This window comes from Ictalurus furcatus, chromosome 16, assembly GCF_023375685.1.
Source record: "Ictalurus furcatus strain D&B chromosome 16, Billie_1.0, whole genome shotgun sequence".
NCBI classification, from domain to species: Eukaryota; Metazoa; Chordata; class Actinopteri; order Siluriformes; family Ictaluridae; genus Ictalurus; species Ictalurus furcatus.
The window spans coordinates 25,240,052-25,263,769 of NC_071270.1; the positions used below are offsets into that span (position 1 = coordinate 25,240,052).

Consider the following 23,718-nt stretch of genomic DNA (forward strand, 5'->3'; position numbering starts at 1 on the left):
ATAATGGACCTGAGTAATTTGCAGCACACTGCCTCACCCGCCTCACCTGCCTCACCTGCCTCAACTAAAATAACACACTACACCCTCATCCCTTTCTCCAACACACCCCTTCATCTCATCTTCAAAGGAAGAATTCGGCCAAAAATAAACCGCACACAATGCAGCGCCGAAGCTAAATCCAGCCGATCGGTCGGGGTGTGTGTGGTTCTGCAGCGGAGCTTCAGTACGCCGCTGGCGTCACTCACACACACCCAGAACAGATCGTTACTTCTTTCTTCATTTTTTCCTTCCTCCTTTTCCTACATGACTTTTTTTCATCCTTTAATTCTCTTCCTCCTTCCTTCCTTTCCTTCTTACCGTCACTGAATCCCCTTCTGTACGTCCTTCCCTTTTTCTCTTCTCTTCTTTGTCTTATCATTCTTGTGTTCCTTCTTTTCCCATCTTAACCTTTTTTCCTCCCTTCCATCCTTTCCCTAAATTATTTCCCTTCCTTTCCGCCATACTTCCTTTCCTTGTTCCTCCCTTCTTTCCCTAAATGAATTCCCTTCCTTCATTCCATCCTTCACTTCATTCCTTCTTCCTTCCTCCCTTCTTTCTAAAGATTATTTTCCCTCCATTCTGTACTTCCTTCCCTTTTTCCCGTTCAGTTGTCTTTCTTATCTTTCTTTTCTTCCTTCTTTCCTTCCCTGAACTTTTGTCCTTCTATCCATCCTTTCATCTTCTTTCCCTAAATTATTTCCCGTACTTCCTTTCCTCGTTCCTTCCTTTTTTCCCCTCCGTTCTTTCCCGAAATGAATTCCCTTCCTTCATTCCAACCTCTGCTTCTTTCCTTCTTCCATCCCTCCTTCTTTCATTTCCCTTCCTTTCCTTCTCGTCTGCCTTCGTTCCTTTCCTTAACTGTTTTTTCATCCCTTCCGTCCTTCATCTCTTATTTTCCTAAATGATCCCTTCCTCCCTTCTTTCGAAACGTTCTGTTCCTCCCTTTCCCTCTCTCCTTCCTTCATTCCTTTCCTTCTTACCATGAATCAATCCCCTTCCTTCCTCCCTTCCTTCCTTCTATACTTCCTTTCCTTTATTCTGTTGTCTTACCTTTTTAAAAAAAAAAAAAAAAATCTCTTATTTTCCTTCCTTCCTTCTTTCCTTCCCTTCTTAACTTTTTTCCTTCCTTGCTTCCCCATCCGTTCCCTCTTCTTCCCCTAAATAATTTTCTTTCCTTTCTTTGTTCCCCTTATTCCCCCCCCCCTTTCGTTCCATCACTCACTTCATCCCTTCTTCCTTCCCCCTTTCTTCCTAAAGTTTATTTTCCCTCCTTCCTTCCCTTCTTCCTGACTTCCAATATTGGCTATAAGGGGGAGTTTCAACTTTTTCCTTTTGAACGTATGAGAAATTTAAAAGCAGTTTAAGGTTCTCTGAACGTTCTCCTATTGGTTCTACATAAAATGTTTTCACGCCCCCAGAACCCTCCTGTGTGCTCAATAGAACGTATTTTACTCAGAGGGCGTGGAAAGAGATCTACTGTAACAGTTGTCCTTTGACGTTTTCCAGGCCGGGTGTCTCTTTCCGAGGGGACGGCTCTGAGGGTGATGGATCTCGTCCTGGAGGATGAAGGCTGGTACGAGTGTCGCATCCTTCTGCTGGACAAATCCTCGGAGGAGACGCGTAACGGCAGCTGGATGCTGCTCTCAGTCACAGGTGAGCGGAAAAACAAACCAAACGAACAAAACAGACTCGCAGAACTTAAGAATAGAAGTAAATATCTGCTCACATGAAGCTGGAGTTGTGATTTGGTATCTTCTACCTCCCAGCTGTTGGAGCGCTGGACTGACGCACACAACAGCATTGTGTTAGTAGTACAATGCTTTTGTTATCACACACACACACGTGGGTATTTATTCCTCCGGCTGTGCACCTGTTACCTGGGCGTGCTCCACCGATCTCAGAGATGTTCCTGCTATGTTCCTCAAAGATACGCGCATAGTAAACGAGTGCTGGATCGCTCAACTCGTTCGTCCTGCCTACGTACCGCCATGCGACGGTCGTGATTCGTTAGTTTCCCCGCTGTCTGTGAATCATTGTGCAATCTTATCACGCTTAAAAAAAAAAAATGCTTCATTCTGAGCGCTTGTTTTTCCGGATTTCCGAGCACGGATTAATCCGGTTTGTCTATCTGAAAAGCCTGCGTTCGGACCTCTGTTCCGTACAGCGATGACGATTCATGGATCGCCTCGGATAAATCACAGGTTTATTATGTACGAGATTACATACGAACACATGGAGACGTTAACCCGATCAAGACGATACTCTGATTAAGAAACGAGCATGTAAACAGAGATTATTGATGACCTTAATCTGATTAAAGTCACACTCGGAGTAAACACGAACGGAATTAAGACGTGTGGCGTATTCCTGTTTTGGTCGCATTATCGGAGTGCGTTGCAGACGTGTACGCACCTTAATCACACTGTTAACGTCGTGTGGGAGTTTTCACCGCATTGTGCGACAGGACACGATCACACACGGCAGCGTTCGACCGTTTGACGGCGAACAAGAGAGCACGGCTGCGTCCCAAACCGCGTACTTGCCTGCTATGGTATATAGTAGGAGAAATACATGTATCTCAGCTACTATATAGACGGTAAGTACGCGGTTTGGGACGCAGCCCATTGCTTCAAGCAGTCGTCTGTTTGCACGTACGGCACGACAAATAATGAACCGCACTTGAAGCTTTCGTAAAATTTAAAATAAAAACACCCAAAACTGTATACGGTCCCATAACGAAGACGAGCTGTACGTCGATACGTGAAATTCTGGAGGGAACGTCGGACGGCGTGGCGCGGGGACGTAATGACGTGTGGCGTTAATCGCTCTATGTTCTATAACGTAACACGTGAACATGAAAGGAGTATTCTAAAAGCGACTCATGTAAACACCTTAATCGGAATATTGTCTTATTCAGAATAAGGTCGATAGTTAGATTACTGCTGTCCGTGTAAACGTAGTCATAGTGTGTGCCTTTAATTTACATCCTTACACATGTACTTACTAGGGGAAAAAAAAAGGCTCTAAAAGTCTCTCGAAATCACAAAGCATGACACACGTGAAGGACATCTCCGAGTTATATAAACTCTAAACGTGATCACCAGACTGGAAAACTGGCATGTTTTCAGAAGCTGTCTAAGCTGAGGAGAGCTCAGACGCCTGAGGGCTTTACTTTAACCTCAGGTGTACAAGTTTGGAGACGAGAAGTCTATTATGCTATTGATCCCACGGGGGAAATTGCGTAATACACGGAGAGAGAATATGTGCGTGTGTGTGTGGGTGTGTGTGTAACATCTAGCGTCTAATTCTCAGAGGAAACACCGACCTGCAGGCTGATGTCTATGAATAACAGCTTCATTAGCAGCAGTAGTAGTGATTCGGTGATCGCGGTGAGATTTAGCCATTATAAGTCTTTATAGTTTGTCATATTTCAACACTGAATCTGATAAATCTAAGGAAACAATCTCTCTCTCTCTCTCTCTCTCTCTCTCTCTTTCTCTTTCTCTTTATGGCAGTTTCTTTCCTGAGAGGCTGCGTTTTGCTCTTAAATAAGTAACAGGGTTGAGTTTTTTAGCATGGAATTAGCGTACACACAAAATGCTGTTGACTAGCATTCACGTTAATGGCATTAGGGCATTAAGGACAACAACTGATGTGAAATTGTTTCTGGAACTTGTTTAGTGAGTAATTTACTTTCAATCTATAATTTGTGTATTAGTTTCCTTAATATCCAGATTAAATATCACCGGAAAAAAAAAGAAAGAAAATAGAACTGACTAGAAACTCGCGTCGCTTGTACTGTAGGTTGTCTCTTGTGGACATGTAGCGGCCGCTACTGTTGTCGCTTGTGGGCGTGGCTTGTACAGCATTTAAAAAAAATTTCTGCAGCCCACTGTGCGATTTACGTGCATCGGTGTTTAAAACATATTTAAGTTTGATTTACATGTTAAGTGCTAGGCTTCATATTAGCTTTGTTTTCGGATACTGTAGATTAGCAAAACTAGCAAGCTAACTTCCTTCCAAGCTTTATTTCTCTTAGTAACGGCTCATAAAAAGTCCAGGGGGTAGAGTCAGGGACGGATTATGAGACCCTTGGCACAGACCCTAAAGGCTAGGTTAGGGGTTGAAGGTTAAGGTTATAGGAGGAGCCGGATCAGGTCTAGCTCCACCTCCTGGTTCTTTCTGTCTGCAGCGAGGACGTTATCTCGATTTGATCTTTTTGTGATGACGATGATGAGGAAGAGGAAGAGGAGGAGGATTTATTGTCCTGAGTTGTTTTTTTATAAATTTCTCAAAGTATTTACTGGTTTATTTGTACTTTCAGCCCCGCCTGTGTTCAGCGAAACTCCGCCCTCAATCACCGAAGCCTTCTTCGGCAGACCAATCACCTTCAAGTGTGCTGCCCATGGCAACCCATCTCCTACCATCGAGTGGTATAAAGACAGAGTTCTAATGACCCAGACCAGCGATGTGATGGTGAGATCTATCTATGAGTTTTAACATGATGGAGCAAAACTTGAATTGATGTATTACTTTTTTTGTCGTCCATCTTGTGTAGCTGTGCTGCGGAATCTGCCTGAACGGCTGTGTATAAATTGCATTATCATTAGCAATGACGCGAAAGCCGACGTTATGTTTCTGAATCACACGTGCAGCTGTATATAGAGGGAGAATAATAACGGGCCTAACAGAGAACCTTGCTGGACGCCATAATCGCGGAACACTTTCCTTTAATGCTAACAAACCAGTAACGGTCAGACAAGAAAGATCTAAATACACAAGAACGTCTGTATAAAATGACGGTGTTTTCAGACGTCTTGGGAATCTCAGACAGCTGCCCTTTAAATCTGCCGTTGTTTCTCATCAAGTCTAAACGTTACATTATTTCCTAGAATAAAGCCAAGACAAGTTCTTTTTCTCAGCCCAGAAGATGAAAAGCGAGAAAGTGTTAACCATCCAAAGAACCTTTACACAAGAAACATGTCAAATGCTTGTGATTGTGTACATTAATAGCATCGTGACATTTGTGACTTGCATCATTGGTTTTCATTTTCCTCTCCACCAAAGTTTCCATGTATGTTCTCCTCCCTTCCTGTTGTCCCCTCCCATCATCCTGACCCCTCTCTCTCTCTCTCTCTCTCTCTCTCGCTCGCTCTCTCTAAAGGTCCTGAATGGGAGTCTGACTTTCTCTTCTGTAAGCAGAGAGGCAGCAGGAGGTTACCAGTGCCAAGCCTCTAACAGCGAGGGAAATGAGATTCACACCATGCGGCTCAGGGTCATAGGTCAGCTCCTATACTATGCCTCCCCCTCTATTAGACATTCAGTTGTCTAGAACAGTGCAAGTTGGGAACTTATACAGCTCTCTAGCTCACATGTTGAGAGAGCAGATTCACTTGACTCACCACTAGAGTGTAGAGTTGCGCTTGTGTGACCAATCCCTAATCATCATTATTCACAATGTCCAATCACTGATCACCATTATTCCCAACGTCCAATCACTGATCACCATTATTCCCAACGTCCAATCACTCATCACCATTATTCCCAACGTCCAATCACTGATCACTATTATTCCCAACAACCAATCACTGATCATCATTATTCCCAATGTCCAACCACTGATCATCATTATTCCCAACGTCCGATCACTGATCATCATTATTCCCGACGTCCGATCACTGATCACAATTATTCCCAACGTCCAATCACTCATCACCATTATTCCCAACGTCCAATCACTGATCACTATTATTCCCAACAACCAATCACTGATCATCATTATTCCCAAAGTCCAACCACTGATCACCATTATTCCCAACGTCCGATCACTGATCATCATTATTCCCGACATCCGATCACTGATCACAATTATTCCCAACGTCCAATCACTGATCATCATTATTCCCAACGTCCAATCACTGATCACCGTTATTTCCAATGTCCAATCATTAATGACTGTTGTTTGTCTATTCTATATATATATTCTATATATTATTCTTCATGATCTATTATTTTCTATTCTGATAAACCTTGATTATAGTCAAGGAATCTTTAGAAAATCCTGCTTCTTCATGTAACACATTTGGATATGCAAATTAATCAATCAGTGATGTCATCTGGTAATTTCTAGCGACTTTTTGAACTACTTTCCCCTGAACAGAGTAGGCAGCTGTTCCCAGATCGTTTCTGTGCTATAACGCATTAGTTTATGAGCCACTGTGTCGGAGAGATCCCTGATACACTTATTGTGTCGTAATCCGAATGGCAGTGAGGTTGGACAAGCAGATACTGCCATCTAGTGGTGAGGTGGTGGAGTTTTAAGAAATGTCTGCAAATCACAAATCCTCGCTAACGCCGGTCAACTAGCTAAAATGATCTCGTTTTATTTTCCTCCACAGCACAACCCCGAGTGTGTATATCCGTTATTAAAATGACCTTTCCTCATCTCCTCATCACAGGTCCTCCCGTCATCCTGATTCCCCCGACGGACACCGTCCTTAACATGTCCCACAACGCCTTGCTGCGGTGCCAGGCCGAGGCCGATCCTCCCAACATGACCTACGTGTGGATGAAAGAAGGAGAGAACGTCTACCACATAGAGTGGGTCTTACTCCACTCTACACACCGCCAGATTTACACCAGAACACCAGCTTCAGCGTCAGTGAGACATTTTAGTGCCACGATTTCATCCTGATCATTTTGTCTTTGTGCGGTTCGTCAGATCTCTGAAGTCTCGTGTGAAAGTGATGGTCGATGGCACGCTGCTCATATCCGGTTTAATCCCGGGGGATTCTGGGAAATACACCTGCATGCCCATGAACGGCCTTCTGACTTCGCCCACTGCCTCGGCCACGCTTACAGTGCAGCGTATGTATATGTGTGTGTGAATGTGTGTGTGTAATAAAATATACATAAATAATAACATTTTATAAATTCAAAAATGAAATTTGACCAAAAACTTATATATATATAAAATATTCACGGAAATATATCTCCAGTTTTAATTATTTTATTGATAATATCCTATATGATCTATTATAATTTCAGATAATGTAAATTTATCTTAAATTTAGGTAACAAATGGGGCCCATTTCAAATATTTGCATATGTTTTAAAATAAAAGTTTTGAAATACAGTTTTAGATATTAAGGTATTGAGGTTAAATCATGCTCTTCATTATGCTGTGGGGGGAAATAAGAAGTATAATCCTGAATTTCACTTTCGAGAAGATATCACATAAATAAATGTTTATTTACATTTACGGCATTTGGCAGACGCTCTCATCCAGAGCAAATGTATAGGGGCTCTTATTGTGAAAAATGGTTGTTTTTGGCACCAGAATATGTGTGAAGAACCAACAATCACCAGGTTCTACTTCCAAAAATGCCTTTGCTCTAATGGACACTTATCTGGAGTTTTTTTTAAAACCTTATTTGTGAATCCAGAAGCCAAAACGAATCGAATAAAATAATTAAACTCCATTAACAATGTTAAAAAAAAAAAAGAAGCTAAAACCCGTCCATCCCGCCGTGTTGACCGAGTTAACCCCTCCTCCTGTAACAGACCCTGCGCAGGTGACCCAGATGCCCGAGTGGATCTTCCTCCCTACGGGAATGAGAGGAGTGATCTCCTGCCCGCTGCTTTCCGAACCGCCGCTGCTTCGAGTGGACTGGACCAAAAACGGAAAAGCGCTGGACCTCGACGCTGTAAGAGACGCTTCCTGTTTAGAAAACACACAGCACGCGGAAACGACCTATACGCTCACATCAGTGCGCTCGTTCTAATGCGTTATCCTTTCTGAAACAATTAGGAACAGCTTACACAGGGACTTGTACGGTGGACGCGCCACGTGATCTAAAAAATAAACGTATTTAAGAAAGGAAAAGCATTTAAGTACCATGTATCTCCAGGAAGGAGTCTCCAGTGTCAGGGCTTTGTAACAGTCAGACGTAAAGTAACAACATCTTCAGGAGAGAGGAGTTTACGCGTTGTAGTTCAGTTATTTTTAAAAAAAATAATTATTCATTTTTGTCTTCAGCATTACACGTTTTAGACTTGAATGTTAAAATTTGTGGACATTGAAAGATTTATTATTATTATTATTATTATTATTATTATTACTCCTCCTCCAGGCGTACTGTTTTAGCCTTTTTTTTAAAAACTCATGGACAATCTCTATTTACTTTTTAATATTTGATTAAAATAGGATTTAAATAGACGCGTATAGTGAACGGAAACGGAAGTTTGAAGGCGGAAGGGAATACATTCAGGAAAGGAAGCAGTAATTAAAAACAGTAATAAAGAGCTGAGCCTGGACTAAAACAGGAAATAGAACAGGGATGCGAACAGGAAGGGACGAGACTGCGACGAGTACAACACCGATCAGCTTTAAACATGGTCCGTGTATTAGTAAATAAAATAATCACGTTCCTATTCTCACTTCATTCAGTACCCAGGATGGATCCAGACGGCAGACGGTTCCATCGTTATCACCACGGCTAACGACGACGCGCTCGGCGTGTACACCTGCACTCCGTATAACAGCTACGGGACGATGGGCCGATCAGAGAGCACCACCGTCATCCTGCAGGTCAGACTCTCGTAACAGGAAACGAATAGATAGAAACGAATACAGGAAGTCATGCAGTGCTGTAATGTGCCGAACGCTTTCAGGATCCTCCATCTATCACGCTCGCGCCGCGTAAGGAGTACAGGGCGGAGGCGGGGAGGACGCTGATTATTCCCTGCCAGGCGCACGGAGATCCTCCACCGAAAGTCACGTGGACCAAGGTAACCGGGACGTCCAGCTTATACAGGGTGCTCAGCGCTGTTCCGTTCTCAATCCTGATTGGTCAGAAGGTGTCGGTTAATTTTCTAAAACAGCAGCTTTGACAGTCGCGCAGCCGTTTCGTGTCAACGCGCCCGTTCTTGTACGTTCTTATACGTTTCTATAGTAACAAGCCCGTTCACAGGGACTCGGACGGCATGTTTTCTGTAAGGAGAGGTTTATTTAACATTCATGGAAGGAGTCTCCAGTGTCGGTGCTTTGTAACAGTCAGAGGTAAAGACATTTTAAGGACAAATGAGTTTGGGGGGGAAAAAGAAAGAAGAAAGAAAGAAAGAAAGAAAGAAGGAGGGAATGACAATATTAGGAAAGAAGGAAGGAGTCTCCAGTGTCAGTGCTTTGTAACAGTCGGAGGTAAAGACGTAAAGTTTGTTTCCCCCCCCGACATTTGAAGGATGAAGGAGTTTGGAAAAAAGAAAGAAAGAAAAAGAAGGAGTCTCCAGTATCAGTGCTTTGTAAGAGACGTAAAGGGTTTTTTTTTGACATTTTAAGGACAAAGGAGTTTGGAAAAAAAGAAAGAAGGAAAGAAAGAGGGAGGGAATGACAATTTTAGGAAAGAAGGAAGGAGTCTCCAGTGTCAGTGGTTTGTAACAGAGGTCAAGCTGAAACCTGGCTGTGTTTCGTGTGTTTCTCTTCATCACTCCACCCCGTCACTGATCATTTTCCCGTCACCGCATGACACCGAGTGTTTTATTCCTTATTTGTTTGCCGCCAGCTTTTACGTAATCAGTAATCAGTTAATCGCATAATAACCTCATATTATCCTCTTGGTTTTTTTTCCTTTCTCTCTCTCTCTCTCTCTCTCTCTCTCTCTCTCTCTTTTGTCTTTACTTGCCATCACCTGTCTCTCTCCCTCTTCCTCTTTCTGTCACACTCTTCCTCTCCGTCTCTTGTCCTTTGTCTCACACTACTCTTTCTCCCTCGGACTTTTTTTTCTCTATCTACCCATCTCATCATCTTGCTTGCATGCTCTCTTTCACTCTTTCTCTCTCTCTCTCTCTCTCTCTCTCTCTCTCTCTCCAGCTCAGTCCCTCTGTCTCTCGCCCTCTGTACTCTATAACAGGGAACGGTTCTCTGCTCCTTCAGTCTCTGAGTAAAGAGCATTATGGTGAGTGGGAGTGCAGTGTGACGAACCGAGTCGCCACCATCACCGCCACCACCACCGTCACAGTGCTCGGTGAGGATCAACACCACGATCCCCCCAATCCCCCCCCCTCCACACACACACACACACACACACACACACACACACATACATACACACAGGCAGAATTGAGATCTTTTTTTTTTCTTTTTTTCTTCTTGTCTCTGTGCTGTTTCATGTTCTCATCTTTCTCTGTGTATGTGTGTGTGTGTGTGTGTGTGTGTGTCAGGTACGAGTCCCCACGCCGTGTCCTCCATGTCCGTTGAAGTCGGAGTAAACCAGGCCAATGTGTCCTGGGTGCCTGGATTTGATGGAGGATATACACAAACTTTCACCGTCTGGTTAGTGTCTAGAAGTTCATTATCATTTCCGCGCGCGCGTGTGCGTGTGCGTGTGTGCGTGTGCGTGTGCGTGTGTGTCTCTGCGTTCATGCTGCCTCCATACCAATAACAGGTTAAACACCACAATACTGGTACTATAACGGTCCTTTATACTATCTTAATATTCTGGAATTCTGGACTCTGATTGGTCAAGCTGGTAAAAGTAAAGCTGTTAAGTTTTTTGACATCTTCAGGACATCGAGAGAGAGAGAGAGAAAGAGAAGCTGGTGAGGGAGCGACTATATGTCTGTAGCTACTATGATGCAGACGAGAACAGTAAACATAACAATAAAATATGTATTGTTAAAATATATAGATTTTAAGGCATGAAAATGTGTTAATGTTGGTAGAAAACAGGAAAATAAACCTCGGGGCTGTTAACAGTGACGCCTCTTCATCGCACCATCCCGTCACTGATTATTTTCCTGTTTCTGCATGACACGGAGTGCTTCATTCCTTATGTAATGGCTACTACTAGTGTTCCACAATCAGAAACGAGAACTACTACAAAGGATATTATATTTAACAGGAAAAAAAGGATAACGAACTGTAACTAGGCTGAGTTACACAAGTACATCCTATATGACCGACTTTATTTCTTCTATACGGCTCAAAAAGCACAAAAACAGCATTTTTTTTTTCTTTTTAGGTTCCTCCAGCTGTTGCATTTGAGTGTCGTATATCTGTGCACGCACCCGTGTAAGAATCTGAGGCCGTTCATTTTTCCGTTCATTTCTCGAGTGGGCGGGGCTCACGTAATCCGGCCGCCGTGTTAAGCGTCACATGCAGGGGGCTGTCTTGTCTTTGTGTTTATCCACATTAAAAACGGATTTTGGTCGCACAGGGCCGTATTCGGAGTTGTCGAATTGAGTCCAAAAGTCCTGTCGATATTTACACGGCGAAAGTCATACATATTCAGAGTCGGGTTATGCGGCTTGGCACAGAAAAATTACCTGCACCTTCAAGGTTGCCAGGTTTATCCTGAGCAGAAGTAGGCTTCTGCACAGACGAGGTTCTGAGTAGTGTTTAGACCACAAACGCTTTCCGTTAGTCTATATCGGATATGTGAATACTGAGACCTACTTCATGGACACGCCCCTCAGTCCACTTCTGATATATCTGTAATAATTGCGCTTATTCTCATTCAGGTTGAAGTGCGTGTGTGCCGTTGAGGAGCAGCAGGAGTGGCGCTCGGCTCCCGGTCCGTCCTCCAGCTCCAGTGTGTTGGTCGGTGACCTCCTTCCATCCACCGAGTACCAGTTCAGCGTGATGGCTCACAACAAGCTGGGCAGCGGCCCATTCAGTGACATCACCTCTGCCCGAACCATGGGTCAGAACCAGCTTTTATTACCTCTATTAACCAGCTCTAGATCTTCGTTCTCTCTGTCCCGATCCATCTGCACGACTTGTGATTCATTTATATTTTTTTTGGCTTCCTATCCAGATGCACTCCCTGCATCGTCCAAGCTGGAACCGCCCACGCCGCTATCCTTCAACCAGAGTTCCGAGGGTGTTTATCTACGCTGGGCGGTTCCATCGACTCAGCAGCTACCTGTCGACAGTTTTGTCCTCCAGTCACGTCTTGAGGACGGGGAGTGGTCGACGTTGGATGAGGACATCAGTGCGAATAAGAGTGAAATGCTTGTTCAGGGATTGCAAAAGGTATTGTTTGGTACTTTTGTTTGTCTTGTAGTCCTCCGGTACCCTGTGAGAGGAAATGCAAATGCTAAAATCTCAAAATCTGTCGCGCAGCAATTTCAGCATTCAGTTACATGTCGTGGCTTTGAAGGTATTTTTAAGGTTAAATGATTCATATAGAGCTAGAAACACATTTAAAGTCCTCTGAAAATGGTTTGAGAGCTGTGATTTGATATTTCTATTCAAGTATATATCTAAACACGCTTACTTAGAGAGCTACCTAAATACGGGGCGGCTGTGGATCAGGTGGTAGAGCGGGTCGTCCACTGATCGTAGGGTTGGCGGTTCGATTCCCGGCCCACGTGACTCCACATGCCGAAGTGTCCTTGGGTAAGACGCTGAACCCCGAGTTGCTCCCGATGGCAAGTTAGCGCCTTGCGTGGCAGCTCTGCTACCATTGGTGTGTGTGTGTGTGTGTGAATGGGTGAATGGGAGCCAGTGTAAAGCGCTTTGGAACTGCTACGGTTATCAAAGTGCTATATAAGTGCCGACCATTTACCAAATATTATCAGTTGTGGAGGATTTTTCACCACCGCCTTCAAACACTTCACCCACGTGCACTTTACCCAGGACAATTTCCTAGCCGTGTGTTTTGCCATACTGCGTGCTGCAGGGTCGTCACCGGGTGGTACATAATATGATATTACCGACTCTACTGATGGAGACGGCGTATAAAGACGGAATTGCGTTCTCCGTCAGTCTGAGGTAGCGACATTCGGGCATCGAACAGCCCCGCGATGGTCAAAGACCTCCGTAAAGTCACATCTCCACCTTCTTCCAAATATACAAACTCCAACCACTTCACCGAGTGATGGCTGGAAAAGGAAAGACGCATGGTCAAAAACACACTGACGGAACAAAAGCACGTTTGTTGTTAAAGAGCTGCTTCTGTAGAGCAAGACACGCCCCTGGGGGTGGGGCTTGTACATTTTAGACAGCATATCACTGGACAAACACAAGACTAGTACAGGATGAGTCATCAAAAATGACATTGTTTTCTTGGAAATGATGAACTTTCAATGAAAACATGAATATCTCATATAACACAGTTCTCCTCTCGTGTAACAGACAGGTCTGAAATGCCAAATTTGACATCAGGGCTGCTTTAAACGTTACAAACTGCACCTTTAAAGCCACAATTACAGTCTGAGAACGGAGCGGTTTGAACTCAGGACTGAATAGTGTGATGTGATATTTCCATTCTGTGATATTTCAATAAATGTCATTCCGGTGCCTTGCCATTTTTCGTTTTTTCTCTTCACTTTCTGACATTCTGCAGAACTGCAACTACGAGCTAAGACTCCTGTCTCGCCGTGGAGAACAGCTGAGCACGCCGAGTCACTCGATCAACGTCTCCACTCTGGGTCAGTGCCTAAGCCTCGCTCCACTTTCCTTCCAACTGCCCTGGTTATTCAATTTAGGCCCATATCTGTTTGGATTATTCTCATAAATCATCCATTGTTCTGTTTTTGAGCGGTGTGATGGAATTAAACAGAAAAACAACTTTTTATTTTGCAGTCATGGACATGCACCCTCCAAGTTCACACCTACCTGGGACAGAGCCTCAGCCACTCTGGGCTGGAGTCATGATTGGGATGGGCGTCCTGTGCCTTTTGCTTCTGATCATTTTAGTCACGGTGTGTGTAATCGGCCGTAAAAGAAACCGGCGACACAGGAAGATGATGCGGGGTAAAGAAACTACACGTCGCTTTTTTTTAAACCACAAAAACACAATGAGTGTTTTATAGACCGTGTCTTTCCCAGCTCAATAAAAAGTTCTTGTTTAGAACAGAATATAAAGTAATTCTTCCCTCAGATTTCAATTCACCGTGTCATTTGCTTATTTCAGATCACCCCGCTGCTCCGTCCAGGAAGTAAGTGTATTTGATCAGTCTCTTATCATTTACTTCCTGTTAATGAAGATGGATGCGTTACTTTTACCTTCTGTCTCAGGAAATGGATGGAAGGTTTTTATTAGCATTATTGGTTCATTGATGTGAAGTAAAATCTAGCAGTGTGTGTGTGACTTCTGTTATTACTGCTCATTCTTCACATCTTGTATCTCCTTCAGAGATGAGTCAGACCCTGACAGCCCTGACAGTGTACTAAAACAGAAGCTCCTCCCTCTTCGCCCGCTCTCCAGTTCCTCCTCCTCTTCAGACCACTCTTCGGACAAATCCAATCGCAACGACTGTCCTGACCAGAAACAGCACCAGCTCCCATGTACCCAGACCCCTTCCCAGGGCTCAGTACCTCAGATTCACCTCCATCGTGCCTCCACCGTGGAGCTCATTCACCGTGGGCCAGATGGCCGATTCATGCTTGAGCCTTATGAAGAGTTTGGCACTTTCTATACCTCTCCATCCAAGCACGAAATGTCGAGGCAAGGCTTTTCACGTTCATCTGAGCGACCTGGTGATGCCACACTTCGTAAATCGCAATCTTTGCGCTCTTACAGGAGTGAAAGAAGGCATCCTCCTTTCGTCCTGTCCGTGGACATGCCGTCTTGTGGATTGGACATTTCTCCTTCGGGCAGAGCGCAAACGTTGCCCAGATATGGCTGCTACTCTGTGTCTCTTGGACAGGAGATCTCAAATAGATCAAGTTTGTACTCTGAGATCAGCGGTTCGGTTCTCTACCCACCGTCGGACAACTGTCCGACGCTAAAGCGTGGCGACACTCACTCCACAGCCAGCACGCTTGTTCTACAAATGGAGCATGAAAGAGAACAAGGCAATCTTAGCCGGTGTCTTAGGCTGGCCCAAGAGAGAGAGGAGCTGGAGCGAGAGTTGCGAAAGTACACTCTGGATCGGAACTTTGAAGTCAAGAGAGGTGGGTCACTCCGAGTGGAGTGCAAGAGAGGAATTGCAGAGAATGATGAAACAGCCTGGAAAAGCAGAGGACCAGGATCCTTGCATGTTACACAACTGTCCAACAGAGAGCAGTGTCTATCCAGTAACACTATTATTCCAAGAGTAAGAGCTTCCTCTTGTATTCCGTGGGAGGCTGGATATATAATGTCTCCCAGTAATCTGGTAAAAGCACAGAATTGCCATGAAAGTACTTTTGAGTGCCTGAACAACTCTCATTTAAACCAAATGTCAAACCACAGAAGGTCTAAAAGTCTAGAGCGAGGGGAGCCCCAAAGATCACGTGTTAAAGATCAGCGGCGAAGACGAACCATGACTGAAGGTGCCCCTGTCAATTCTGATAATAAACCTTTAGACTCAACACTGGAAAGATCTCATTATAGTGTGGAGGGCAGCCTGAAGAATCCTGTAGCCTACAGTCGCAGTCAACAGCATGTTTTCCCAAGAATGAGTCACTTGGGAGATACACAGCAAGGAGGAAATGTGGAGAAAAGCAGAGGACGGGCTGGCTGTGCAACTGATTATGTGGAGATGTGTGTGGATGAGCCAGAGATACAGGCTCATACTCGCTTAACGAGGTCCATGCCAAGGTCCATGGATTCTCACAGACCCAGTTTATATCAGCTGCAGATGGAGACAGAAAGACAATCAGGGTACAAAACCATTCAGAGAGGCTTGAGAAGAGACTCCGAGAGGATGAGTAGTGGGTCAAGTAGAACCCTTCCCTCAAAACATCGACAAAGACCGGCTTCCCAGAATGGTCTTAGTGGGGAATCCCAAGATATAAATCACCACAAAAGTGCCCCTAGTTTGGATGATAAAAAGTACAGTGAGCAATTCCTGCCCCCTGACGCCTGGATTGACTCCCTAAGCATGGCGCGAAATTCCTCCCTGTCTCCTTGTCCAAGTGGAGAGGAGAACCAGGTGACCCAGAGTCAAGAAACTGAACCGTGTGCACCTTCAGAAAATCAGCTTCGAGACTCCTATCGTCAGCAGGCCTCTAATGGTGCCTCTACTGCAGATCAAGACTGCCAGCGCCACAGTCCGCCTTCCGTGCCTCTAGAGGGTTCCCACTGGCCTCCGATGCACTGCTATTCCCCAGAACCCGAGGGAAGTTGCCGGAGCTATGCCAGCCATAGCAGTGGCAGAGGAAGTATGGATCAGCCGAGCAGCAGGCAGTCTCTGTCTTTTAGCCCACCTCTAAACAGCTCCCTAGAGATCCCCGAGGAGAGCGATAGAGACGAGGCTGGCCAGCGCTCGCTACATAAATGGTGAGAGACACCTGCTTCAATCTCAATTCCTTTGCCCATTATTATTTTATTTATATCTAGGCTAGTGTTTTTCTAGGGGGGCGAGGTGTTATTGAACCAGCTAATTGAATCAAGAGTATTAAATAAAAGAAAAACAGCATACTGCATCTCAGGGGTCCTTCAGTATTGTGATGGAATCCTACAAAATTGCTTTGTCGTCCATTGCAGAGTTTCTTTTTAAATCCTACCCAAATTTCTCATAAAGTCCCACTTGCTAGCTGGTTCTCTCCTGACGTTACCAGCTACTAATGGTGTAGACGACAGGTTCTCGACCCTGATCCTGGTCCTGGAGAACCCCCTTTCCGTTAGATAGTGTCACTCTGATTGGCATGAGAGAGAAGAAAGCCCTCCCACCCACATAGCAGAAACAGTTCCATGCCTTCTGTGCCATTTTACAGATATATTCCGACATGGGCGTCTATAGTTTTGCCTATACGGTGTGTGCTGGAATGAAAACAACAAAAGAAATATCTTTAAAACTATATCTCCAGCTCCAGGAGAGATTCCGTCGATGAGAACTACGAGTGGGACTCTCACTACGACTCCGTGAACTCTAATGACCTCAAAACTTCAATGAGCACAGTATGCCTGCAGGGGGAGATCCTGAGCAAGGGAAGACGGAGGAGTGCGGCGAACGACAGCAGGTTGGCCTTAAAGCAGGACAAGAGAGGTGGGGGAAATTTGTTGAACCAGACACATTTAAAATGTTCTCCTAAATGTTCTTACAGTTGAAAAAAAACGTTCTGTTTGAGTCCCATTTTATGTAAGGAATCACACATTTGCGGCGGGAGTCCATGTTACTACCCTGAAGTTGATTATTTTCATAGAAACAGCGCATCCTAGAGAAAAAAACCACAAAGCGTAAACTCTTCTGTCCTGAAAATGTCGGAAAACTTAACATTACAGCTTTACCTTTGACCGTTAAAAAGCGCTGACACCGGAGACTCCTTCCGTAAAGGTTAAATAAACATCTCCTTGTAGAAAACGTCACCATATCCACGATTCCACGCGTATTTAAATCCGTTTATGTTGCGCATCCGCCATACAAGTCGCTGTGTTAATTAATCACCACCTTATAACCAATCAGAACCGAGAATTCAACAGTTGATTTATTAAATCTAATCACATTTTATCACAGTCTAAAACTGGATTTAAAGAGAAGCAAATCAGTAAATGAATCACACGAAAACGAATCACACGAAAACGAATCACATGAAAATGGATCACAGGTAAATGAATCACATGTAAATGAATCACATGAAAATGGATCACAGGTAAATGAATCACATGAAAATGAATCGCACGAAAATGGATCACAGGTAAATGAATCACATGTAAATGAATCACATGAATATGAATCACATGAAAATGAATCACATGAAAATGGATCACATGTAAATGAATCACATGAAAATGAATCACATGCAAATGTATCATATGAAAATGAATAAATACATTAAAATGAGTCGATTTATTAAATTAATTAACGTGTGTTTGCAGGTCTGTACCGCTCGGTTAGCATTTTGCCCCCCAGCTGTGAAGAGTCTCTCCTGGAGCGGGAAATTCAGCACGGCTCCATGTCCTACTCTGATCCTAATCCTGCTGCTGAGGCGGTGTTATTCTGAGTCTTAACGGTAAGGACACCTCCAGTATGTACACGCTACATTAGCAAGCTACGGAGTGCCAGGCCGTCGTTCAGTTTCTGTGATACGAAGCCGCGATTTCACCACGAACGTGACAATTGAAGTGAGATTCTGTCGACGCGTTAACACGACAAATCCAACTGATTGGCTGGAACGATTCCTTTGACCAATCCTATGGCTTTCTTCAGTTCCCCACTCAAAACCTTAGTTCCTATCTGCAATTACTTTCCGTTCACTAATTGAAAAATTAGCCGCTCTCATTAATTGTATATACTGTAGGGACGGTATGTTGAAAAAGAAAGCATGGAAACACGTAGCAGAGATTTGTTTGGGTTTCCGGCGAGTGTACGTAGCTAGGACAGTTGGCTTGCTTTGCTAAACTAATCTAATCTAATCTGAAAACGAAGCTAGTATGAAGTTGTGCACGTAACACGGAAATTATGCTGTAGGCTGTACGTTTACAGTCTCCCGTCGGAAATAAAAATATGCAAGCGCACATCCACGAGAGACCAACAGACTAGTGATGCTTGTTGCTTGCTAGCGTGAATGTAGAGTCACGTACACCGTCTAATAAGTGTGTGTCCGGCTATGTGTGTGTTTGTCTATGCATATAACAAATAAGAAAAATACCAAAAGTATTGTTCGATACCAAAAGTAATATCGTACTGGACACGTGATTAAGCCGAATGATAACTTCGCATATTACATTCTTAGATGGAATCGCTCTATTTAATATTTAAACACTTCAATATTGAATATTACCCAGAGCGAACCCCAATGCATATTTGATACTGTAATCTAACACACTACAATGTTCATTTCTCTTTCTGTGTAAAACAGGATCCTCTGGACCAAACATGGTGGACCTCGAAACACGAGAGACTCCATAACGTCGATGAGAAACCAACAAAGACGCGGGACCCGTTTTTCGCGTTCAGTGTTCGAAGTTTCCTCGCCGCTTTCGCTTTCCGTTCCGCTCTACGCGACTTTAAACGCCTGTCGGGCGAAATTATGCAAACGAAGACAGCCCGATACTTTCCCGGACAAATCCAGCTGTCATGACATCTCCAGTGACATTTGAATTCGGGATAATTTCCCCGTGGGATTGAGGAGAGCGACTCCGATTGGTTGCACTCACCGGTCTCAAAGGATGAAGGAAATGAATCCCTCGTTTCATCACTCGTCTGAGATTACACCGAGGAGCAAAGTGACTCAAGAAACCTGCTCCAAATAAACTGCCGCGCTCTTTCGGCACTGCGATTCACACTTCCTGTACCTGCGAAATGAAAGAGAACGAAAAAAAAAAAGTTCATGCCAAGGATGGAACAGGTCTAAATCGAGGAAGGTTGCCAGTCCATGTGGTCAGATTCGGGTATTTTCGAGTGCTTCAGATGCAGTCCGAAGCAAACTTTCCGCATGGCGGTTAGCCGCGGACTAGGATATCGATCCGCGCTCGGAGACCGAGCAGTGGGATTAAAAGCCTGGTCAGTTGTGAGTAAAAGTTCTAACGTGAAAGCTTTCTTTTTGCACTCCTTGCCTTTGGGAATAACATGAGAGGACGCAAACCGCGATCGGTGCTCTGAGGGCGTAAGAGGTGATCCATTATATAATGTGAAAATGGCTTGATGGAAGGCAGAGCTCTCTTTTTCAAAACAAAGCAGAAACTTACATGAAGGATTACAGCGAAAAGGACAGCCGAGATCAGACTGTTAACTGTTTACGACACTTTTACAGTCAATATATTCGATATATTTTCCACATTTACTTCCAGACACTTTATCCTCATTTATGAAAACGTACACGAATGGATTGATTAGTCAGTTATTTGCAGGGGGATTTAGACACGAAATGTAGTTTCATGAAAATCCAGTCGTATTTGTGTACATTTATATCACTTAAGGAGAGTCACTAATGGGAACCTCGATTGATCAGCTTCAAAACATATAACCGTTGATGAGTTGCTTCGATTTTATAATATGGATTACTCTGTCAAGTTGACCTCACTTATTCATTTCCATTACACACCTCAGTTCCTGGGCGCACGGTAGCTTAGCGGTTAGCACGTTCGCCCTAACCTTAACCCTAACCCTGCCCTCTCTGGGCGGAGTTCGCATGTTCTCCCCGTGCTGCGGGGGTTTCCTCCGGGTACGCCGGTTTCCTCCCCCAGTCCAAAGACATTCATGGTAGGCTGATCGGCATGTCCAAAGTGTCCGTAGTGTATGAATGTGTGTGTGAGTGTGTATGTGATCGTACCCTGCGATAGATTGGCACCCCGTCCAGGGTGTACCCCGCCTTGTCCCCTGGGATACTCTCCAGATTTCCCCACGACCCAGTAGGACAAGCGATTATAGAAGATGGATGGATAGACCTCAATTCCTTGACTTCTAGAATAGAAAACATCTATTCACGAATACTAGCCGTTTAATTAAAATAAAAGACAAACAAAAAAAAAAAAAAAGAGGAGGAGTTATTGTGTGTCTGTGGTAGCTGCAGTGGCTGAGCTGCATTACTGGATTTAGAAGATTTGGAGCATACCATGCTTAAGAGGCGCTCGTCCACCGTTTAGTCGTCATTCTTAGTCACTCCCTATGAGGGTTGCCTTTTATGGAGTTTTGTAGGCGTGGCTGAATGTAAATCTGTCACGAAGACGCTCTGTAGTTTACAGATGATTGGTGGTTGTCGGCAAACGCACGAGTACGGAAAACATCAGTGTGGTTCTCTGTATTTTTGTAAATCTATTGGGAATATTTATCTCTGGTATTTAATTCCAATATTTACTTGACCTATGAAAACAAAGATTGATAAATGAGGCCCGCCGTGCAATTTATTACTATTATTATTATTTTTTTTTAAATATAAAAGTCAGCCAAAGCACACGGTTTGCCAGATATAATTCTTTTATAAAAACACAGGATGTTGAATAGCTCGTTAAATGTCAGCTCAGTTCCCAGGGGATCACACACACACACACACACACACACACACACACTTTAAACTCCTTTAAACTCTGTGGACATGGTCTCAGCGTACAGATTCACACCGAGAGCATCAATATCTCCATTGAAACGGTCATTAAAGTAGCCACACCGATCGCGACATTATTCTGTTTTAACGTCGTGAGAAAGAAGCCCGGAAAGAGACGGGACTGTACGACTTAAAACGTACAAAAACGTCGACAATTTCCAATTTAGACTAATACTGCGGAGTTATCGCAGACTGTAACGCACCACATCGTGCGGTGTTTTCCGAAACCCCGAGATTCCACATCCAAACATTTCCGCTCATCGGCGCTGAAAGCTGAAAAAAACCAACAAAACCGCGGAGCGATTCGGGAAACGCTGACGCGCCTCAGAGAGTCGCTGAAACAGAGTCATTTGGCTTTCAGGGTTTCGTGAAAGAGAGGATTAAGTATAATTACACATTGTAGGATTTCACACACGGTAATCTTACTTGAAAGCTTCTGTCGCTGAAAAAAAAAAAAAAAAAAAAGAGAGTCAAAGAGTAAGAATGAAACAACCTGACAGTTTAAATTTTTTGTCATAATTGCAGCTCACGCGGTTACGAAGAAAAGCCTGAAGACAATCAGAGACGGAATGATGGACGTCTCTGGCCTAGTCGTTATTTTATCCTGTTTTTAAAAAAAAAAAAAAAAAACTCGCACGGACCTTGTTTTTTGAACTGTTAAAGACCGGAGGAGAAAAAGAAAGGAGATACATAGAAGAGAACAAACGGACGAATAAATAAATAATAATTGAGAAAATCATTTGTAACGATGATATCCATCAATCGTGGGAAAAAATCTCTATGCTACATAGGCTACGTTAACAGTTTAGACATCTAGGCTAATTAGCTTTCCATTCACAGCTGTCGGTCCTTTTTCTCCTTTCCTTCCTTCACTCATCCGACAGCCGGAGAAATACGACTTCCTGTCAGCTTTCACAGTGTGACCCTTTAACCCGATTCGTTTGTTTGACGATGCTATAATCAGCACGCCTATTTCTCGGTGGCGCTAAAAGCAACTTATCGCTAATTGTTTGCAAAGCTCCTCACCTTCTAGCGTTACTCACATGACCCCGGTAATCAGCTCGAACGGATGCTAGACAATCTTCCGAATCAGGACGTGGAAAATACAGCATTGTGTAGAGAAAAAGAAGAAGAAAAACGTCTAACGCTAGCACGACGCGGTCACTTAGCACGCTAGCTCAAACAGCTCCCTGCTGAAATGTCAGTCAGAGACTTCCTGCCGCTTTAACGCGTTACGATTCTGTAAAGACGATGCTTTTCATCTGCTTTTTATTCGCTACTTATTTTAGTTTCCTCTTACTCAGGCGTGACACAAACCAAAATAAATGAATCCAAGAAACTTTTCTATCGACTACGCCACGCTGAGCGCGAACGCCGCGCCTGCTTCCGAATTCGGTAGGCCTTAATCCTGCTGCCTGATTAACCGGATTAATTAATAATTTAATAATTCACCTTCGAATCGTGAAATGATGTGTAAAAGGAGTTTCATTACCTGCTTTACCTTCAGCGCAGACAGCGTACCGGTGTTTTATTCCGTTTCTTTTACGGACAGTTAGGCACACGAGATGCACGCTCGCCTCAGACTAACCGCGATCGACATTTACGCTTAATCAGGAGAGGTAATGAAGTGCCACATTTCCATCCGGCATTGTCTTCTAGCAGACACTCAAAATTAGTCACGGATAAACGAACGGATTTAAAATGTGTGTTTCTCGCCGTTTTAAGCCGTTTCGTAAAGACGTTGCTGTAGGCTGTAGAGCAGGGGTGTCGGATCTTATCCGGAAAGGGGCCGGCGTGGGTGCAGGTTTTCATTCCTACCGAGCGGGAACCACACCCGAGTCTACTGAAAGCTCAAGATCAGCTGATTAAACGGGCGGAATCGGGTGTGGCTCCTGCTCGACTGGCATGAAAACCTGCACCCACACCGGCCCTTTCCGGATAAGATCCGACAGCCCTGCTATCGGCTACGCAAAGCATCAAAACCCATCACGAGAAGCCAGATCGGAATGCGTTTTGCGCCACAGCGCTGTTGAATTCTCCATTCTGATTGGTCAGAAGGCGTTGATTCGTTTTCTATATATATATATATATATATATATATATATATATATATATATATATATAAAAAAAAGAAAAGAGTTACCGTTTCTATGGAAATGGTTCATCCACAGGAATCGATGCTGCACAGAAAAGGTTTCTGCATCGGAGACGTTCACGGAAGGAGTCTCCAGTGTCGGTGGCTTGTAAGAGCTTGTAGGTTTTCAGGACAGGGGAGTTTCATGAGCTTCACGTTTACAACTGCTGTAACGTAAGCGACAACAGGAAATACACTGTTCTACAACTATAAATGGATAATAAGTATGATGTATAGCTCTTTAATAGGCAAAGCATGCAATCACTGGGAGGGAAGTAGCTGTCATATAAGAGGAATAAAACACTTCGCGGTGTGGTGTTGTAGTAATAATAATAATAATAATAATAATCAACTTCCACATCTAAACCTACAACCGCCACAACCGCTACAACCGCCGCTTTATTCTTTACTCGACTCTGACCAAAGTGTGAAGGAAAGACGCACGTTTGTCGCACGTGCTCTATTTTGCTATTATGATATTTTTGTACACTACTGTTCATGTGATTGTTATTATTATTATTTTATTTTTTTTTACATTTCTTTACCACCATGCAATGTAAATATCCTTACATGTAAATGTTTATATAACCGATCGACTACTTCGTGCTGTCTATCCAGATTTTAGAGTCTT

General features: G+C 43.8%; 2 protein-coding genes across 2 annotated transcripts in view; both read left to right on the forward strand.

The window, feature by feature from the left end:
• LOC128620075 (protein turtle homolog A-like) overlaps window positions 1-14,705 on the forward strand; it is a 32,243-nt gene extending 17,538 nt beyond the window's left edge. Inside the window, exons 4-20 of the mRNA XM_053644726.1 lie at window positions 1,546-1,692; window positions 4,364-4,515; window positions 5,204-5,321; window positions 6,498-6,639; window positions 6,761-6,906; window positions 7,603-7,745; window positions 8,489-8,629; window positions 8,713-8,829; window positions 9,908-10,061; window positions 10,258-10,369; window positions 11,557-11,738; window positions 11,853-12,070; window positions 13,386-13,470; window positions 13,625-13,795; window positions 13,956-13,980; window positions 14,178-14,536; window positions 14,692-14,705. Of these exons, the coding sequence (XP_053500701.1) occupies window positions 1,546-1,692; window positions 4,364-4,515; window positions 5,204-5,321; window positions 6,498-6,639; window positions 6,761-6,906; window positions 7,603-7,745; window positions 8,489-8,629; window positions 8,713-8,829; window positions 9,908-10,061; window positions 10,258-10,369; window positions 11,557-11,738; window positions 11,853-12,070; window positions 13,386-13,470; window positions 13,625-13,795; window positions 13,956-13,980; window positions 14,178-14,536; window positions 14,692-14,705 (2,426 nt within the window). The remainder of the gene's footprint in view (window positions 1-1,545; window positions 1,693-4,363; window positions 4,516-5,203; window positions 5,322-6,497; window positions 6,640-6,760; window positions 6,907-7,602; window positions 7,746-8,488; window positions 8,630-8,712; window positions 8,830-9,907; window positions 10,062-10,257; window positions 10,370-11,556; window positions 11,739-11,852; window positions 12,071-13,385; window positions 13,471-13,624; window positions 13,796-13,955; window positions 13,981-14,177; window positions 14,537-14,691) is intronic.
• Window positions 14,706-14,737: 32 nt separating this feature from the next.
• LOC128620802 (uncharacterized) lies at window positions 14,738-23,000 on the forward strand. Its single transcript, XM_053646111.1, has 4 exons — window positions 14,738-16,247; window positions 16,778-16,956; window positions 17,787-17,920; window positions 18,770-23,000. The coding sequence occupies exons 1-3, from the start codon at window positions 14,818-14,820 to the stop codon at window positions 17,909-17,911; spliced, it is 1,734 nt and encodes a 577-aa protein (XP_053502086.1). The 5' UTR covers window positions 14,738-14,817; the 3' UTR covers window positions 17,912-17,920; window positions 18,770-23,000.
• Window positions 23,001-23,718: the final 718 nt, after the last annotated feature.

Bases quoted from the DNA above. Each gene is read 5' to 3' on its own strand.
- LOC128620802 (XM_053646111.1), top strand. From the start codon at position 14,818: ATGGAGCATGAAAGAGAACAAGGCAATCTTAGCCGGTGTCTTAGGCTG. The intron at 16,248-16,777 runs GTGAGAGACACC...CTATATCTCCAG, and splicing joins CAGCGCTCGCTACATAAATG to CTCCAGGAGAGATTCCGTCG. The intron at 16,957-17,786 runs GTGGGGGAAATT...GTGTGTTTGCAG, and splicing joins CTTAAAGCAGGACAAGAGAG to GTCTGTACCGCTCGGTTAGC.